The sequence below is a fragment of the Branchiostoma floridae genome, chromosome 8 (assembly GCF_000003815.2).
Source record: "Branchiostoma floridae strain S238N-H82 chromosome 8, Bfl_VNyyK, whole genome shotgun sequence".
Classification (NCBI taxonomy): domain Eukaryota; kingdom Metazoa; phylum Chordata; class Leptocardii; order Amphioxiformes; family Branchiostomatidae; genus Branchiostoma; species Branchiostoma floridae.
The window spans coordinates 20534228-20554686 of record NC_049986.1 but is presented as its reverse complement, the minus strand read 5'-3'; the positions used below and the strand labels follow the sequence as shown (position 1 = coordinate 20554686).

The following is a 20459-nucleotide window of genomic DNA, read 5'->3' as shown; positions in this document are numbered from 1 at the left end:
TACAATTTGAGTTGCTTTTTAGTCTTTGTGGTGTTTTGAGAGCTGTGTAGTACTGAGTTTAAAGTTCTGGTACAAGTTCCTTTACCCTGTTTGGCAATCAGAGGAAGATACAACTTTCTAAAGTGGAGGAGAAATGTATAGAGCTTGAGTGTAAGAGAAAGGTATGTATATTATCTTCCTGTGTTTCTTGTTGTTTCTTTGGGGATGCCATTTCCGTATAATTGTATGAAGGTAATTTGTAGTTTGGGGCTAGTCATGTTCGCTTGATTTTTGGGCCTGCTTAATCTATAGTACATACAGGGTTAAGTGGTAGAAGCTTTGTTCACTTCGTGAAACGAAGTGTTTGCAGTCAGTGCTGTTTTGATGTCAGGGGGTCGTTTGTCAGCCTGATAACTAGGGAACGCGTAGATGGATGGTTTTGATATTTGGTATGTGGGTAGGATTAGACATGACGAAGGAATGGCGGGAATTGCGTTACGTCAGGGCGCTCTACCGGCGTGTTATGGTACTGCAGCGGAACTTCCGGTTTTGCTATTTTTTGTTTGGGACTTGTTTGGGTGATGATTTTTAAGTGGTAGGTAGCTGTGTAAAAGCATGAAAAGGTGTGCAAGTTTTGGCCACCTAGGGGTTTCGCAGGGGCGGTGAAAGTAATTCTTGTTTTAGGTTTTGAGAAGGAATAATGAGAGAAGGGGTTGATGGATGTTAATGACTGTAGGTATGCAGATAGCTTACGTAATGATGTACATACTTGTATGCGTGTTATGCAAATTAGGTAATTTGCATAATACAATAGGTATGTGTAGAAACCTCAAAACTATGTGTCTGTGAACAGTCCAGCTCCTTCACGCCAACACAGATTGATCTGATATTTGGTATGTGAGTAGCTGTTGAGAAGGAGAAGAAACGTACGAGGCGTTTTTTTGTCTAGTGGCTTTTGACGGTTTTGCAGGGGATGTTTGTACTTGAAAAATAGTGTTTAGTGTGCTAAGTGTGGCGATTACGCAATAGTGGTTTATATTTAGGAGTTACGTCATTCTGCGTGGGTTGGAGTTTTGCATGGCCCCGTCCCCACAGGAAGTGACCCCAAAGGTCATAGTTGCGCAATAGAGGACAGCACGACTTATATATACCAGACGATTACAAGACAATGGTACTACAGGGACAGTACATTATACGTGATGGGGTGTAAACGTGTCCTATAAGATTTGATAATCTGTAGATTAAGGGCAATGAATAAGGGCAATGATGATATTGTTTACAGGGGCCTATATTATACGTTTTAAAAGGGTTGTACATGTAACAGTTACTACCGGTACAATACATTGTTGAACAAAGCAGGGTTTGTTTTTCACAGTAACTTGTAGTCATTGATGAGAGTGTTTATAGGGATTGTACATTAGACATATGGGATACACAATGTAGTGGACTGCATGTTACATCATCATTGTTGCAACCATTGATATATTTGCTTCCGGTGGTGGATTTGTTATCCTACCTGCTGAAATCGGACAAATTTCTTGCTGGATAAGCATTTGGTCTCTCTTCCAAGGAAGAAATTATGCATCCTGTATGTTATCCTGGACAGAAAAAGGTGTCGCGAGGCGTATAGTCCTATTGACTGACAAACCCCGTGCGGGCGGATAAAGCGTTCCCGCCAAGGCAGGACTTGGGCCAGCTGGACTGATTTCACCGGGCGACGCGCGGCTTGTCATGGTCGTCAGTAGGGCTCCCATAACCTGGCTAAATGGTTGGAAATTAACCACTCTACCCGGAAAAGTCAATACTTGGACAAATACATGCGATGTACATCTCAAAGTTGAAATTTTATCAACTCACCATTTGGTTTTTATGTCCATTTGCAACGTGTTGGTGAACTTTATCTAGAATTTGTCAAAGTTATGAGACCTCTGAACATTCCTATATCCAAAGAAATCCGCTGAAAATTAAAAAAATTGGCTTTCCTTGCGGTAAATTTTTCCCTTCGAAGATTGTCGCCTTTCCTGATCATATGTAAGGGACACGGGATCATCTAAAAAGTTCCATGAGTTGCAAGGCGCAAGCCCATATATATTATTTGTACTTTCATGTCTGGATTTCCCAGCGATTAATTAAAGGTGGGTCACAAGTGCCAGTAGCATAATCCCGCCATTTGTACTGATATGTGGCGAGAACGTTTGGGCAAGAGACACGGGGTCATGTCAGAATTTCAATAAGTTTCAAGTCGCAAGCCCAAAATGGAAGTTATACGTTTATGTCTTGTTTTCCCAGCGATGTAATGTAGAGTATATAGGTCACAAGTGGTAATTAACATAAGCGCGTCATTTGTACTGATATGTAGCGAGAACTATTAGGTGAGAGACACGCACTGGGTCATGTCAAAAGTTCCATGAGTAACAAGTCGCAAGCCCGGATGGATACTATCCAGGATAGTTATACTTTGATGTCTTGATTTCTCTGCAATTTAATCTAGGGTAGGTCGCAAGTGCTAGTTAGCAGATTCATGTCAGTTGTACCGATAGGTTATCTAAACGATTGGGTAAGAGACAAGGGGTCATCTGAAAAGGTCCATGAGTTCCAAGTCGCAAGCCCAAAATGGAAGTTATACTTTTATGTACCTGAGGAGGAGCATTCCGTGACGACACCAGCCATCACATTTTGAAGGTGTTCGCTGGGGATGTGAAGATCATTTATGTGGATCTCACCAATGACGGCGTTGATGTGGTCAACGTTATTGTTTTATGTGTTATCTTATTGATATTTTGATGCAACCGTCGATTTTAGCCCAGTCAATATAAGTCTTTATCTTTAAAAGACCATGAAAGGTATTTTCTTTGTCCATGGAAATTAATGGACAGGGACAGTTTGTGTCATGTGCACAGACAAGAAAGGATGGATGATAGAATACTTTTAAAATACAGCCTACTGCCTAAATCCTTTTTTTCGGCGCACCTCACCAAACACATCAAAATCCATGTATAATTCCAACAACATAAACACTGTTAAGCTAGCCAATGACACGTCTACAAATAAACCCTGCACCACCGCACCATAACCCATTTCACGAAGGTTGAGTTCTGCGAACGCTTGTTTTTAGTTTGTTTCAGACAAACCTTACTTTGTTTTCCATGTAGTTGATGGCGGCTGGTCTGACTGGAGCCCATGGTCTGACTGCAGCGTGACGTGTGGAGTCGGTACGCAGACTCGGGACCGAAGCTGCACCAATCCGGCACCAGCTGACGGCGGGGCGGAGTGTGATGGAGATACTGAGGAGACACAGGAGTGCGACTCGGGAGTTTCCTGTCCAGGTATCTCTCGGTTCTATTGAATATTGTGATGAAACCTCTCAAATCTGCATTAAAAAAAGTGTGATGATAGACCTGCTAATAATATTCATGTGTCATTTCAGCTTGCCTTTTTAAGCCCTTTGTATGAAAATGGAGAATTTTCTTTGCTGTAGTCGCCTTAAAAGTTATTTTTAGTTTGTTTCAGACTGGCCTTACTTTGTTTTCCATGTAGTTGATGGCGGCTGGTCTGACTGGAGCCCATGGTCTGACTGCAGCGTGACGTGTGGAGTCGGTACGCAGACTCGGGACCGAAGCTGCACCAATCCGGTTCCAGCTGACGGCGGGGCGGAGTGTGATGGAGATACTGGGGAGACACAGGCGTGCAACTCGGGAGTTTCCTGTCCAGGTATCTCTCGGTTCTATTGAATATTGTGATGAAACCTCTCAAATCTGAATTAAAACAGTGAGTTGATAGACCTGCTAATAATAGCATTCATGTGCGATTTCAGCTTGCCTTTTTAAGGCCTTGGTATGAAAATGGAGAATTTTCTCTGCCGTAGTCGTCTCAAAATTTTGTTTAGTTTGTTTCAGACAAACCTTACTTTGTTTTCCATGTAGTTGATGGCGGCTGGTCTGACTGGAGCCCATGGTCTGACTGCAGCGTGACGTGTGGAGTCGGTACGCAGACTCGGGACCGAAGCTGCACCAATCCCGCACCAGAGCACGGCGGGGCGGAGTGTGATGGAGATGCTGAGGAGACACAAGAGTGCAACTCGGGAGTTTCCTGTCCAGGTACCTCTTAAGTTCTATTGTTTATCTGTTCTTCTAAGGTGTCATCTTTGATCTATTTACATTATTAATGGTCCACGTTGCTTTTATGCTATTACGTGTTAAAATTCAGGAAAAATATTATTAGCAGAACCAGTACACTCCTCTCTGTATGAGATTGAGTAAATCTAGTTAAAGAGTTCTAACAACATAATAGAACAACAAACGATCGGTGAAAATCTGTCAGCAAGAGAAAGGTTTGTATTTAATTTTCACCTCAAATCCGTGTACTGCTATTTACCTGACATTTGTCAAAGTTTAGTGTAGGCACTAAAATGTACAAAAGGCTCATATATTGACGAACGCAAGGCATCAAGTCGTAATTCCCAAAAATATCACCTGCGGACGACATGCAAAAGAAACGTTCAGACTTTATTTGATTATCACACGACAAGTCACGCAAATATCCGATACAACTCGATCTATCCAAATATCTAATATGCCGTGATATTGATAACGAAGGATATGAGACATGAAAAATTTGCATAATTGTGACATGACAATATTATCAAGCCGCGCGCTAATATTGACAGTTCCAAACATACAAACAAGAAAAACAAAGCCTGAACAAGATACAAACACATCTTTAACAAAAGTAAGGGGAAAAAATAAACCAATACTAAACTGGACCAAACATTTCTGTAAACGTACATATTGATGTCAAATATACAACAAAACAATTCCTGTTCAGACAACCACAACATCAGCATAACGCAATGGGGAGCACACACAATAGATAACAGACAAGGTCCCCAAGCGTGCATCATGTTAAACTTGTAAGGATGCCCAAAACAGTTGGTAAACGATGTCAGCTGTTGTCGTTACATCACACATAACACTACGAACATCTATTCACATAACTCACCCATCTGCTTGGAGATAAGCTGGTTACCAAACATCGATACCACATTGCCTGTTCCACAATACCGAAAATATAGGGGTGATTTCTAATTTATTACATTGATTATAACAACAGCTACCACGAAAAGAAAGGAACGTGCATCATTTTGCAACTGAGTACAGACGACATGCCAAACCATATACGAATGTGGCAAACAGAACATAGAGATACATGTGCGAACACGTAGACCGTTCACAATACGTTGTCGACCTAGGTTGCCCTCCAGTCACAAGTAACAATTAAATGGTAGTGAGATCAATGTGCTGACCAATATCACAGCTGGGTTGCTCGTGCCCGGTAAGTTTCCTTCTGGGTACTTCAAATCTTTATTCATTAAATCAACATTGCAGAGTTACCCCTGAGCGGCTGTACCCCTGAATATTGTTGATCTTACAGAATGGGGTAAATTCACATTATAATTTATAACAATAACTAGACACAGTGGGCATGACATAAACAATACATAGACATAAAAGCACTTATACACTTACTTATTGTTATATAGTCTGATAGAATGGTGTAGGAAGGAGTTGCGCAGCTTTTGGGACAGAGACTGAACTTTGCAGTGACCTCCCAGTGACCTCTGACCAGAAAGGAGGGACCATATCATGTAGGGGGTGATCCGAATGGACCGATCCCGAAGCCCCGCCCCCTGTTCGATCATCATGTTCTATTTCGAACACCTCCGTCAAAAACAGCGCTTGTCGGACAGAACTGGCCGCCGACACTGTTTAGCTGATAATAACGACTGACTTCTGTTTAGGTTTTTTGACCCTGAAAACCTCTCAGACCGGGCCGAAATAAATGCGCTGACTTCTTTGTTGAAGGCTACATCCACTGGGTACAGTCATCTGAGGAGGGGCCGGATATAGTTGTGGTACGGGCGTTATACTTTAGAACAACTGACAAACAAACAACTGAACCTTTTTGGACAGAGACTGAACTTCGCAGTGACCTCCCAGTGACCTCTGACCAGAAAGGAGGGACCATGTCATGTAGGGGGTACCCGGTGATCCGAATTCATCATTCGCTAGAGTAGTTTAGTGGCAGCGAGTTCGCGTCTCTCCATAAGTGTATACAAGTCCGGAACACTTCTCCTGCCACCCAGAGAGATGATCTTTAGTGCTTTCCTTTGCACTTTCTCGATCAACTGGTACGAGGGCAATGGTCTTTTAGACAGAGATGGATGTGCAGCATTTGCATTTGCATTTGCATTTGGAGGTACCAATCTGATTTCGGGATATCACTATTTACAAAAGAGAACCATCTATGCTGTTGACACTTTCACTCACTTTCGAGAAGAACAACCCGTGTGTTTCCGAGGCTGACTGTCTAGACTATAGTGATGGATACATTAGTTGCGAATGCTACCCTGGAGGTAGAATTCTAATTTCGAGATTGATATCGCTGTATACACAAGGATAACGCATTTTGTTGACACTTTTTCTTTCTTCCGATGGAAAATTGACAGCTTTAAATGTGACCTCCATTTTTATAGATGCTGACGTCGATGCCTGTGATCCCAGCCCATGTGTCTCCATGGCGACCTGTGACGACGCTCTTGGTGACGGAAGCTTGGTTAATTGTCACTGTCCAACCGGCTACGAGGGGGATGGATATGAGAACGGCGACGGTTGTACAGGTAATATTCTGATTTCTCGTTCATCTATTTGCTCTGAAGCAGGCCGCATGTCTATTTTTAAGTCAATACATTACTTTATTTGTTCGTTTACAGACATCGACGGCTGCTCTGTCAACCCGTGTGTTGCCATGGCGACCTGTGAAGACGTTCCAGCTCCCGGCACCGGGGCGACTTGCAGTTGTCCAACCGGTTATGAAGGGGATGGACTTAAAAACGGCGATGGATGTACAGGTAATCATCTTGTTTCATAGTATCGCTTTATGTTGCAGTTGTTGTTCCTATTGCTTTTTTTTTCAGCCGGTCCATAGGCCATATATTTTGGAAAGTCAGTCATGTTTTGTTGACAGACATCGATGGCTGCTTTGCCTCGAACAACCCGTGTGTTTCCATGGCGATCTGTGAAGACGTCGCGGCTCCCGGAACCGGAGCAACTTGTACCTGTGGAGCCGGGTATGTGGGGGATGGAGAGTCGGACGGAACTGGGTGTTCAGGTGAAAATATTGTATTATAAAGTATATCGCTGTCTACACACGGCAATGGTGATGTACATAAAAATGTTGGACTTTTAGCCAGTTTTTTTAATACACACGAACCCGTACATGTTTAAGATGTCTGTATCACCTTTTACCAGACATCGACGGCTGCTCTTCCAACCCGTGCGTTTCCATGGCGACCTGTGAAGACGTCGCGGCTCCCGGAACCGGAGCGACTTGTACCTGTGGAGCCGGGTACGAGGGGGATGGAGAATCGAGCGGGACTGGGTGTTCAGGTGAATATATATTAGTATTACTAAAATTTACATATTGCTGTGGAAATACGACAATAATGATGTACATAAAAATGTTGGACTTTTAGTGAGTTTGCATGATACCGAATGACGCGTGTTTGAGATGTCTGTGTAGCGTAGCTAAAGAGCAGCCAGAGAGACCCAGAGAGGAGGTCTGGACAAGACGGCTTACATCCTAGAACTGACTGACTAGAGGGTCTGTCGTCTTTGATGATGATGAAATGGTTTATTGGATAAAAACTATTTCATCATCTTCGCTTCTTTATTGTCATTCGTCTTTGTTGTCATGCTAAGCTAACCTAAACCAGACGGGCCAGGACCCCCATACGTGGCGGGGCCTGGTCCCTACATCCGTAACACCTTTCTTTCCAGACATCGATGGCTGCTCTTCCAACCCGTGTGTTGCCATGGCAACCTGTGAAGACATCGCGGCTCCAGGAACAGGGGCCACCTGTACATGTCCGGCCGGGTACGGAGGAGATGGAGAATCCAGCGGAACCGGATGTACAGTCCTCAGTAAGAATCTTGTGTTGTGACATCATTTATGCAAAGAATGTAATTTTTGTCAATATCAATTTTAGCTTCTCATGGAAAACAAGGAAACATTTTTCTTCTTCTGTACGCTACTGTGTCGTCCACGCGTTTTCACTTCTTCACTCTAAACACAGTTACAGCCATCATTCCCTGCGAACCAAATCCCTGTCTGTCAGTCAGTATGGCTTCAGGAGTGTATAGGGCATTTGGGTGCTTATAATGTGCGTTTCTCTGCTGGTATCACTGATCTATTCCACTCGGTTCCACTTGTCGCGACCATAAGAGACCAGAGCCATGGAACTAGTATATATGCTTTCCAAACAATGCACTGTATAAGACCCCAAAAGCCAGACTCTATAAGCATAATAGTTAGGGGGCTAAGTTGTAGTCTCATTGCACCCCTTTACCTTAGATCTTAGACCTTAGATCCTCCCGAAACACATTTCCCCCTTTTATGAATATTAAAACAGCCGTTTAATGATGTTTCTAGGCTGTCATCAACAAAACCCTCGCTTCCCGACGGACACATTTGGTGTCTACGACGGCCGTTGCCATTGGTACTCCATGACCAGAGCTAACTTCGCCGGTGCCGAGACATTCTGCAACAGTCGCAACGCCAGGCTTCTTATGATCAAGGACTCTGTCAAGCATCATTGGCTTGGAGATGTCTTTTTCAACAACCTGCCAGGAAGGTTTGTTTACTGTATCTATAAGAGACATCTGTACGAGGGGCGTTCAATAAGTAATAACTCTGACTCATTTCCCATAGCAGGAGATTAATGAAACTTGGCACAGTTATTAGTCGTTATCTTCATAGGAACCACCCAGAGTTATGCATTTCTCCCATTGTTTGATGCAGTTCTGGACACCGTTTTTGTAGGACACCCCAGGTTGGCCCTCCAACAGATGCCTCATCAATGGCAGAAGAGAACGACCAGGTCTGGAAGCTGTTTCCACAGACTTCCGGCCATGTTTGAATTCAGGATGCCAGCGTTTTACAAGGCCATGTGATGGGGCATCATCACCATAAGTTTCTTTCATTTCATCAAAAGTCTCCTTTGGTGTGCGTCCTTTCAAATTCAAAAACCGGATCACTGCTCGACACTCAACTGGCCCCATTTCACACCTGGTCCATTTCACACCTAACTCAGTTCAAACACCAGTAAATCAGAAACCACAGTTAGTTCAGAGCTCTTTTTTGCAACATAAACTATAGAGATATGAATCATTATACATGCAGATTTCATCTAGATGAGACAACTGGAAGTGGGTCAGAGTTATTACTTATTGAACGCCCCTCGTATGCTAAGTTTCTTGCAGGAAAAGCATGAGAGCTTTTTAACTCCTCATTGTTGATTCTTCACAGTTCAGTACTTTAGAAACTTCAAGTTTCAAATTAACTTCAGATACGAATTCTTCTCATGGATAAATCAAAATATGTAGTTAATAATATCAAGAACAAAAACAACAATTGTGATATATCTCAATACAATACTTATACTATACTTATATGTAAACTATTTAAAGTGTCTTGTAGCATTGGCCATTGGTTTTATAACAGGTTTTTATCACCAGCTTCGCAGTGACGCAGCGCGGCAGCAGCTGGTTCTATGACATGTACACGGAACGACCTGTCACACGTAACGTTTGCAAATAACGCTGCATGCATTTTCTAAAATATATCTAATGATGTTTCCCCTTCAGTACTTGGCGGTAACGGCGGCTACAATAGCTTCTGAGGAGAATATGGTTGATTACTTTAGCTCTTGAAGGAGTAACGGATTCTTATCCTTCTTTTTTTATCATCTATTTCTATCTAAAATCTTGGTTAGAACATGCAGCAACCAGAACACTGTGTGGGGCTCTTCCACCTATCTCTACTAAAGTCAGGCGACGCCGGTTAAGTCTTGCTGGACATGTAACACGACATGGCGAACCATCCGGTAAACTGCTTTTTTGGTCCCCAGAAGCAAAAAAGGATGAAGAGGCCGTCGATACCTTGCGATAAACAAATTTATTGACTCAGAGACTGGACTATCTGGTAGGGACCTATGAACGATAGATCGCACTGGAAGCAGAACATTGTTAACGCTACAACTCGATAAGAGAATGACAATGTATGTATGTGTATGTTCTATACACAGGAAATATTGGATTGGATTGGACGACCGTGGACGTGGCAACGAGAATAAGTTCAAGTGGAGCGACGGTTCGGCTTTCGACGTCGCAAGCGACTACAGCAACTGGCGCAGCCGTGATAACCCACCGAGACGTCACCAGCGCAGGGACTGTGTTGCTATCAGACGCCTTGGCAAGAAGTGGGTTCTGGACAAGTGCAAGAAACAGTTCCACTTCATCTGTGAAATACGTGAGTGTCTCTGGCGTTTGAACTTAAGTTTACCCTTTATAGACAAGGCTATTTTGGTCAATCTGAGACGGCAGGGGTGGGTCTTTTCTTGAGGCCCTCGTCTGTAGCTCCTGTGACCACAAGTGCAATATAATTATGGTTGGTAGTTTAAACTTTTCTTGATTTTTTTTGACACCGTCCTTGTTTTTACATGTCCTTGTGCCTTTGGTTTCCTCAAACTGTGGCGTCGGGCGTGGCGTAACTGGTAGAGCGTTCGGCTCGGAATCTATGGGTTCTGAGTTCGATTCCCACCGTGCCCCCGACGTTGTGCCCTTGGGAAAGGCACTTTACACGACTTTCCTTCTGTCTGTACCGTGTATGTGGCATTGTTAATATAAGTTACAAAACTTGAGTGCAGTGCCACAACGTCCTCGTCTGTCCAAAAAGCAAATAGAAAAAAAAACTGTATTTTCTTTTGCAGCTTAAACACATCGCCTGATTCACTGTCGCCGCCGCAGAAGACAGGCTCGGCTGAGCAGACAGATTCGACAGCGAAAACAACACTTTCGTCATCACCTGCACCAGTGTATTGATGACTATTAAGTACATGCAAATTGCTTGAGTTGAGAGTCTTGTATATAGTCATCAATATTCTGATGTAACCTGAGAGAAAATGCCTTAAAAGCAATGTGGCACCAATGCTTCAATATGCAGCTGAGCTTAAAGCAAAACCATTATAAGGAAGGTCCTGTATGCACGCTCTTGAATCTTACTAATTATTCTTTCCAGTCCGGCTGGACATGAATGTATGAGTTAATGAAATGAACGATTAATTGATTAATCAATTATTGCACTTTATTGCTCGACAATCGTACATTTACAATCTATAGCAACAACCGTTTACCAAAAATATACTGTAAGGCTAAACTATTTTGCATCCGATATAATAAAAAAATGGTATATGGGTTTAATAAATCATTTAGTCTTGCTTTGGAATGAAGTAAAAAGAAAGTGTCATAGTATCTGGACGAATATAGAACAGTAGAATGTAGAAACTATCACTAAGTGTTACTCTAACAGTACCAGATAGAGTGAAGTGTGCCTTATTGACAATAATCACATATTCATAGTCTTTCCAAATTGGTGTTAAAGTCTAAGATCTGAGATATGCATAGAGAATGTTTGGATATGCGCATCAGTTGAGCTTAGGTTAATATCAGATTCTATTATTGTAATTAGGGATCTATAGTCAGTACATAGTGGCTTGATTTATATTCATGTAATCATCTATTATTTCAGCTGCAATGTAAAGCTATTTGGTTAATGTCATTAGCGATGGACTCACTTGTCTTATTAATATATTGATATAGGTGACATTAATACAACACAATACTAGTAATATAGGTGACATGTTAAGACTGATTGTTACAAACTTTTCTCCACATTCGATATAGCTTCCAAACGAAAGAAAGCATAAACTTAGGAGTAATGCGACACAATTCTTGATTTGTTTATGTGCGTGCTTTCCTACCTATTGCACTTGCTTCAGAAAGATGTTTATATCATTATTCTTAGCAATTAAAGTACGTGCAGGGATAAGGAACAATACTCAGATTTGCACGGATAAGTCTAGATATCTTAATTGCACGATTCGACGGTGGTACTCAAACACACATAGGGTATTTTGCAGTATACAGGCCATGTTGGTTTAATTATATGGATGGCATCATCGCGCTCTTCAATTTGCGAGTTTAAAACAATCGAACATGATAGAAATCAACTGCAAATGAGAAAATGGCTGTCGTAAATTGCACACAAAAAGTCGAAAAACGGATACCGATGATGTAGGATGCCAGACAATTACAAAGTCAATTAATTATTAAAAAGGCGAAAAAGAAAAAAAAAACACGAAAATACCATACTCTCTGTATTCAATAGTTCAACCTCCATCCCCGCTTAGATTTCATAATGTAGGACATTGTTTTGGCCAACGCTCGCAACATATCAGTTCTTAGGCCCCCAGGGGGTATAATACATATATAATCATTTCAACATGATACATCTGTTGCGCAATAAAGATTAATTGATTAACATGCATAGCCTAAAATGGATTAAAAATTAAGTAAACTACGTCTACTACACGGTACTAGTCACCATCAGTAAAAATTTCATGCAATTCTGTATTTAGTATTTAGTTATTCAGTTTTATGCCATAGGAGACTTCCGCCTGGCTATTCTTCATATCTAACATTTAATGATCAAGACCAAAAAAAATATGCCTTGGTGTGCAACTATGGGAATAAAAGTGAGGTCACAATGCTTTTTGTCCGCGTTGTTTTTGTTGTTGTTGTTTTTCTGTAAGGATCGATTAAACACATGTATATAAAGAAACCTGAAATAAAGAATAAAGTAAAGTATAGAAATATATATTTTTCCATTACATAATACATTGATTTAAAAGTCTGACCGCAGAAGTTACCGCACTTCTAAAAAATTCCGCCTTCGTTCTAATGCCCCTAGGCCCTGTCACATTTGGCGAAAATCGATCGGACGACGATCTGTGGCAATCGCCCGAGCCTCGCTTATAAATATGGCCGATCTTTCGTCGATACGCCCGAAGATCTTGAATAATGTGACAGGGGTATTATGACATCAATTTACGGAATGACTACTTCCAATTAGGGGTTAGAACGTGCCTACAAAATGGACCAAAACCTTGTTTTTTTGACAAATCTGAAAGTTTGCACCGTATCAAAATGAAATATGAAAAAGATGAATTCGAGTTTATGATCCACCGAAAAACATTGTTTTGCGGCTAAATCTTAGCATTTTTGCTCCGGAATATTACACCCGGATAATTACAGAATTGCGTCCCATTCTGCTTTTCGTACAAGTGAGTTTTCTGCAAACGTGACAGTTTGATGAAGTGCGCTACATTAAGAGCTATAAACAGAACGAGAAAGGGGTCATACATATGGAAAATGTTGATATTCAATCCAATGAAGAAAGTTATGCAGATTTGTACTTTCCTGAATTAAATTAATACAATTTTTCAGACCTGTGCAAAGGCAGCATACTGTAAATGCAGAAATGTTCGCGGTGGATTAATGTTCGCGGTTTTCGCGGTGACCACTTTACCGCGAACTTAGACCACCGCGAACATTTTTCTACTATGGTATTAGACTGCAGTCTATGGTGTTACCGCGAACTTAAATCCACCGCGAAAGGTCCTTTTTCCCGCTACCGCGAAATTGAATCCCCGCTAACTTAAATGCATTTACAGTATTCTTACCAGATGACGATTCACGTACAGTCAAACCATTGTATAAATTTGCCTAATTTTATTTCAAAATGACTCCAAATATATTCAAAAGTATTTGTATGATTTAGGTCAGAGAAATACTCATGGAATGTGGTTGGTGATTATTAAAACCGCGTTTAATGACTTGTAATTAACGATTTTTGGTAGTTCTATAGATTTGAGTCACAAAACACGTTATAATTTCTATAAAGCTGAGCATCTGACATGGTTATCATGCAAAATAATGAAGAAGTGGAATCAAAAATTTCGAAAAAGTACGTCATACCCTGTCCCTTTGTTTGGTACCAAATGGCCATTTTGGGAGACCTGGCCAATGGACAGATCTCAGCAACCACTCAATGAGTGGAGCAAAAAAATGGTTGCCGAGGCCAGGTTGGTTTGGTTGCTTACTTCCTTAGTTTGATGACAAGTTACAGGAAATACTAAAGCACTTGATCATGAAAACAACAAAACAACCCGGACAAACGGAATTGTGACCTCACTTTTATTCCCACATTTGCACAACAACACGTAAAAATGTATTGTCTTGCTCAAAAACGATTACATGTGTATACAATAATGAGGTTGTGATTCAACATCCAAGCTGAAAGCTTCAATTAAGTTTAACATTTCAATAACTAAATACAGAATTCATTGGTTGTGTAGTAGACCTATTTTACTTGCATTTTTCCATTTTAGGCGATGTAGATTCGATTACAGATGGATGATTCTCACTGGCAAACTCAAAACTGATGATGATGCGGTGCCAGCGTTAGCGAAATGTTGCCTTATGAAATCTGAGTGGTCTGAATAATAAGCGAGAGTATGATATGCTGAACAATAGACTCTCCGCACCGTTTTCGTTAACTTTGCAATTTTCTTTGGCATTCTACGACTTGTTGATTTACAGGCATTTGTTGATTTTGCAAATAGCACAATAATTAGATATATAGATAGATATTTCCTCCATCAAATGAAATACCTGGGAACGCACGCACAGTTTAGTTTGGTTGGGTTTGGAGAAAACTTTTACTTTGTAACTAAAATCGTCACCTACGCTGATGTAAAGGGTCAGACAAGTGAGTTTATCGCTAATGAATGCAAGCAAATACCTTTGCTTACAATGATAGAATAATATTCAAATGAATATCAAGCCGTCACACTAATAAATTGCTGATTACAATTATTGTAGTATTGACCTAAGTTCATCCTTAAGGATATCTAATACATACCAAGCATTCTGTCGATTATATTTTCTAGTTCTAGATGCAGCATAGGTTATTATATATAATTAGCCTTGTAGTATTGTTGGTAAAACGTCCTTGCCATACACTGTAAAATGTACGATTGTCGAGCAATTAAGTGCGTTCATTCAATCATTCATCATTTTTTTCGTTGATTTTATTCATTCCATTCATTTATTCATTCCTGTCGGACTGGAAAGAGGAAGCAGTAAGATGAGTTTGTTTTAAGCTCAACTGTATATTGAAGCATTGCCACATTGCTTTAAATGCATTTTCTCTCATCTTACACCAGTGTATTGATGACTAAATACAAGACTTCAAACTCAAGCAATTTGCATACATTTAGCCCGCAGTACTTTGGTGCAGGTGATGAAGAAAGTGTTGTTTGCGCGGAAGAAACTGTCTGCTCAGCCGATGCATGTCGTCTTCAGCGTCGGCAGTGGATCAGGCCATGTGTTTAAGCTGCAGATAAACGACAATGTGTTGAAACCAAGGACGTCAAGGCGTATGAATACAAAGACGGTGTCAGCAAAGATTAAAAAATCTTAATGTGACAGGTGCGAACAGACTTTAAATTGCATTTGTGCCATAGTAACATTTCTCAAGCACTACCTTGAAGTTTCTGCTATTGCTTAATCAAGAGCCCCCCCCCCCACACTCACCCCAAAGTCAGCAGTGTGCCCAATGTAATGTTACCCTCAATGTTATCAGGTGGTCACTATGCAAAGGTGGCCGCTGATACAGGTTTGACTGTAACTCAGTCAGTAGTGATAATTCAAGATATATGCCTTCACCTTGCCGAATTTTGTTTCATTTCATGAAAAAGTAAGCCTTTTATAGAATTGAAGTTTCTATCGCTTAATCAAGGGCCTGGTCACACCCGTCGAACGGTCAAACCTGCGATACAAAATCCAACTGTAATGTTACCAGCAATGTTATCAAGATTCAAGATGACGTTATCCTTGGATTGTATCAGTTAAAAGTTGTATTGAAAACTAATGTGCAAAGGTCCTTCAAAAATCAATGAAAGTTTTTTGACCAAATGAGATGAAATTTGGCACATAGGTAAAAGAATATACCCTCTTAAGATTGAAATAAATCCATTTGTAGTTCATATTTTTATATTATATGAGCGACTGAGTTGCTTTCCCCATCCCATACCGGAGTGGAACTCCCTGCCTGGCACGGTAGTGACCACAGCCCCCACAGTTGGGTCCTTTCGTGCCAGGCTGGAGGCTTGCCCGCCTAGACCGGAACCCCAACTCCTCCCCCTACTTTGCCCCTGGGGTAGTTTAATGTAGATGTAGATGTAAAATGACCACACCTCTTGAAGTCAGAAGATATTAAGTTCCTCTAAATCTGACCGACTTACAATTACTGTAGAAAGCTGAAATCACACGTGCCTAATAATAGATATCTCAGTCTATGGATTGCATGTTAGTTTTTATCTCTGAGCCCCCAACAGTTCCAGCTGATGAAGTGAGGTAGTTCAAGAATTTGGTCAAATAGCCAAATACCTTACTCCACCACTACGCTGGATTTCAAAAGTGAAAATGAGCTCGTAGCTTATAGAGCTTTATCAGATACATTTTTTGTATATGTAGTTTCTTCTTATAAGTTATACAATAGCTAAAATGTGGTCAGGGATTTTTTCAATTGCATGTTAATTGCGCCGCTCGTCGCCCAGGGTGAGCTTCCAACGGTGTTGTCATTTTCCAATTAACTCAGTGAGTCATAATTATCTGGACAACAAAATTAGATACTTCAAGATATATGTCTTCACCTTTAGGCTAAATTTCGTCCCATTTCATTAAAAAATAAGCCTGTTATTACACCAATGGCAATAATTCTTTAAGGACCATCGTGCAAAATGTTTGTCAGGTTTTCGTACTGTCAATGCCTACGTTAAATCCGTACGAAATTGACTCCCCAAGACAAATCTGACCGCGAACACTTAGGAATACGTATTTCACAGATGAACTTACGTATTTCACAGATGAATTTACGTATTTCACAGATGAACCTACGTATTTCACAGATGAACCTACGTATTTCACAGATAAACTTACGTATTTCACAGATGAAGTTGCGTATTTCACAGATGAACTTACGTATTTCACAAATGAACTTACGTATTTCACAGATGAACTTACGTATTTCACAGATGTAGCGGAACCGTCTCCTGCAGCTGACCAGAACCCACTTCTTGCCCACGCGGTGGAGCAGAGCGCAGTCCCTGAGCTTGTGATGTTTCAGTGGCTTGTACCAGTTGTTGTAGTCGTTGGCGACGTCGAAAGCCGAACCGTCGCTCCACTTGAAATTTTTCTCGTCAAGGTCGTCCAATCCAATCCAAAAGTTTCTGTATGTGCGATGGAAAAAGAATGAAAAGAATCAGTTACTCCTTTGTTAGAGGTATAATGGTAAGAGACCATTTTCATCAGGGCGCTCCATCCATCACTGAACATAGATGATGGGCGTTATAAACTTCATAGCACGTTTGACGGATGGCTGAAGTCACGCATCCGCAAGATTACGTGTCTGTTAAACTCTTGAGACTTTACGTTCGCAAGATATTGGTCATTGTCGATTCTGAAGAAGCCGACAGTGGTCGTTGAAAATTTGATCCGTGTATACATTTGTGTTGTAAGAAGGTTAGACATTGTACTATGATTACTTTCGATTTTTTAATGATAAGAAGTTTTGGGTTTTGGAAATTTGGAATTAATTTGGAAATTTCAAAACGACTACACTGAAGAAGTTATGCAGGGTCAAATTACTCCCTTACTTTTGAAGTAACGTATTGAGCATGGCGTTCACTCTCTTAGATATTGAAAACAAACCTTCTCGGCAAGCTGTTGGTGGTAAAGAGACTCTCAAGCCACCGCTGTTTGGCAGAGTCCTTGATCGTAACAAGCCTGGCGCCGCGACGGCTGCAGAACGTCCTAGCACCCGTGTAGTTAGACCAGGCCATGTTCACGGAGAACCAATGGCAAATACCGTTGTAGACATAAAAATCGTCCGTCTGGAAGGTCGGGTTTTGGAGTTGACAGTCTAAAAAATATCATTAAAAAAACTTTACATAACTTAAATATGTGAATGAAAATCCAACCCTTTCCCATTGAGGAATAAAACTTGCTGTACATCTGCTTGGAGTTTCAAGGCCACATGCTGGCCAGACGGACTGGTATAACCGATACAGGTCATTCACCCTGTACCGTACGGTACAGGGAGAGTTAGATTAAACCATTTGTTACGAAGGGGGTTGGTTACAATGGAATCACACAATATCGTCATTAATTATGCTAAAAAATCTCATTAGCGTACATGCATATACCGTCTGTACATCTTTGCCTAAGTTACATGCATGCCTAACATGGTGCCAATCTGTCCTTTCTTTCTTCAGTTATCCTCATTGGAATATATTGACAAATATGCTCCTGCAGTTCCAAAATCAAATGTTATGGGGTTCAATCTTGTCACAGCTTGTCTTGATGTCAAAATCTATCTTCTCCCAAATGTCAAGACTACATCATGTTTGGGACAAGAGATCCATTAAAACAACTACTATGATAAAATATTCTCATTAATTAATCGAATTCCCTCCTATTTTGTATAGGAGTTGATCACCCCAGCACTGTAAAAGTCATGAATGAACTGTTCTTTCCGTTTGTAGCACCCTTAACGAGTAACCATTAAGTTGTTTTCCACTGGCGGTTCGTAGAGTTCGCCGGGATTTCATATTAGTTTGTGACTAGAATACTTAAAACAAAAAGCATTTACAGAAATAAAAAAATAATTGTACACCCAGCCTACATGGTACCACAGTGTCAGAAAAAGACTCAATCGCAATCAAACGTGAGTTTAAATTACCTACGTACCTGAAGTGGCTGAACACACATGCGCCACCAGAATGACAATGACGAACCCGAGGACAGCCTTCATGTTGTGCGCCCAACTCTACACCTGGCTGTTCTCAAAAGTGGCAAAAGTCCGCGGCTCAATCTAAAACTGTGATTTCTTCGACTGACAAGGGAGTCACTACGTGCTGAGGCGCACTGTCGCAGTCGCCAACTGATACTCGGAGAGCGGAGCGCGCGCAGATATGCGATGTGAACGCGCGTCCTGACGTGTGGCCTCGCCTTTAATTATCTGACTCAACTGGCCGCACTCACGATGTTAGGCCACAGCAAATAAATTTTATGGGTGACATTCTACGTGTAGTGCAAAAATAATGAAATAGCGCGAAAAAAACAAGATGGGGTAAAAAAAATGGCTAAATGTTAAAAATAGACACCATGAAAAGATTTGAAGTGACAAAACGTGGCATCACAACTCACAAAGCTAAGCATTTTATTTATTCCTGTATTAAAGAAGTGAGCTAGTTTTGCTAAAAGTGATACTAGTTTCACGTCTGAAACTATAGTCATGGCTACCTCCCTAATGTCACTTCTACAAGCACATGTATGATTATCAGACTGCAACACAACATTTTTTGCCAATTTTGGTCTATCTGACCATCCCCGAGGAAAAAAATATGTTTTTGAGCGCTCTGATGTTATCCATACAATTTACTTCCTGTAGCCTTACGTTTGAACAAAAGGTACCAGTGTGCCCAAGGACATTCCACATTCCCCATAGCCTTGCCCTTTCATGACCTATGACCTGACCGGTCCTGCTCCCCTTCTTACAATAAAAGAAGACCTTGGTAATTTTCTTTTTCCTTCAGAATCAGATAGTACATTTGTGTAGTCTCCAAGCAGTCTACAATGCCTTAAAGATAGTATCAAAGCTAGCAAATAAGTATAGCCAGCCAAAGGGAAATAGCCGACCAAAGGGAGTCAAACGGGCTATACTCCTTTGCTAGCTTTGATACGATCTTACAGGCACCGTAGGGTCTGCTTGGAGACTACATTTGTGTATTTGTCAGAATAACCGATAAGCCTGACAATGGTTGTTTTGCGCGAAACTCGGAGCCAGTGAAGGTAATTAGATACGTCCTTGGATTAACATTTAACGATGATGACGCATCAATTAGGCCGCACCATCTTTATTGGTTCCTTCTCGGATTTTTTTTTTTTCCAAAAAAAATTGGACCGAAAGGTAAAAAAAAAGTTTTTTTTTTTTCAAAGGACTGGGGTGAGGATGTAAGGCTTAAATAACACAACAAAACAGCCTGGCTGGAGAGTTTAATGGCACGTAATGTAAATTTAGAGCTCGCAGACTCGTCGTCCGATCGGTTTTTGCCTAATGTGAGGGGGTATTACCAGACCTAATCAACATTTACTGTCTCATACGCCAACTAAGCATTACCACCGACTTCAATCGTTAAGTATGTACCATTCATTGCTCCGCACGCAGTAACATACTTTCTGGATCTTTTGCTTTCTATTGCAAGAACAATTGTTCTTTGGGTTATAAAAATGTCCCCTAACTTGGACAGATGACATGGTATGCACATTTTATGTTGATAAAGCTAGAAATAGTAAAAAATAGAGAAGTGAAATGTAATTCTTAAGAAATTGAGGGCAGTTAATCTCATTTAGAAAGTTACAATACAGGCATATACTATATCAACAATAGAAGGCTTTTTG

The 20459-nt window shown here is 41.0% G+C and overlaps 3 protein-coding genes across 3 annotated transcripts in view; 2 read left to right on the top strand and 1 right to left on the bottom strand.

The window, feature by feature from the left end:
- The window catches only part of LOC118420601 (zonadhesin-like), an 18877-nt gene extending 15689 nt beyond the window's left edge, over positions 1-3188 (top strand). Inside the window, exon 10 of the mRNA XM_035827438.1 lies at positions 3132-3188. The gene's annotated coding sequence lies outside the window, so the exon portion shown is untranslated. The remainder of the gene's footprint in view (positions 1-3131) is intronic.
- An 836-nt stretch (positions 3189-4024) lies between these two features.
- On the top strand, positions 4025-12640 carry LOC118422055 (cubilin-like). The gene is made up of 9 exons (XM_035829560.1): positions 4025-4076; positions 6512-6655; positions 6749-6886; positions 7003-7146; positions 7287-7424; positions 7815-7958; positions 8467-8668; positions 10121-10344; positions 10805-12640. Exons 2-9 carry the CDS (start codon positions 6553-6555, stop codon positions 10807-10809), a joined length of 1098 nt encoding a protein of 365 aa, XP_035685453.1. The 5' UTR covers positions 4025-4076; positions 6512-6552; the 3' UTR covers positions 10810-12640.
- Positions 12641-15010: 2370 nt separating this feature from the next.
- On the bottom strand, positions 15011-19065 carry LOC118420647 (snaclec A6-like). The gene is made up of 4 exons (XM_035827516.1): positions 18747-19065; positions 17709-17919; positions 17022-17227; positions 15011-15330 (listed from the first exon to the last, which is right to left on the bottom strand). Exons 1-4 carry the CDS (start codon positions 18808-18810, stop codon positions 15326-15328), a joined length of 486 nt encoding a protein of 161 aa, XP_035683409.1. The 5' UTR covers positions 18811-19065; the 3' UTR covers positions 15011-15325.
- Between the last annotated feature and the right edge of the window lie 1394 nt (positions 19066-20459).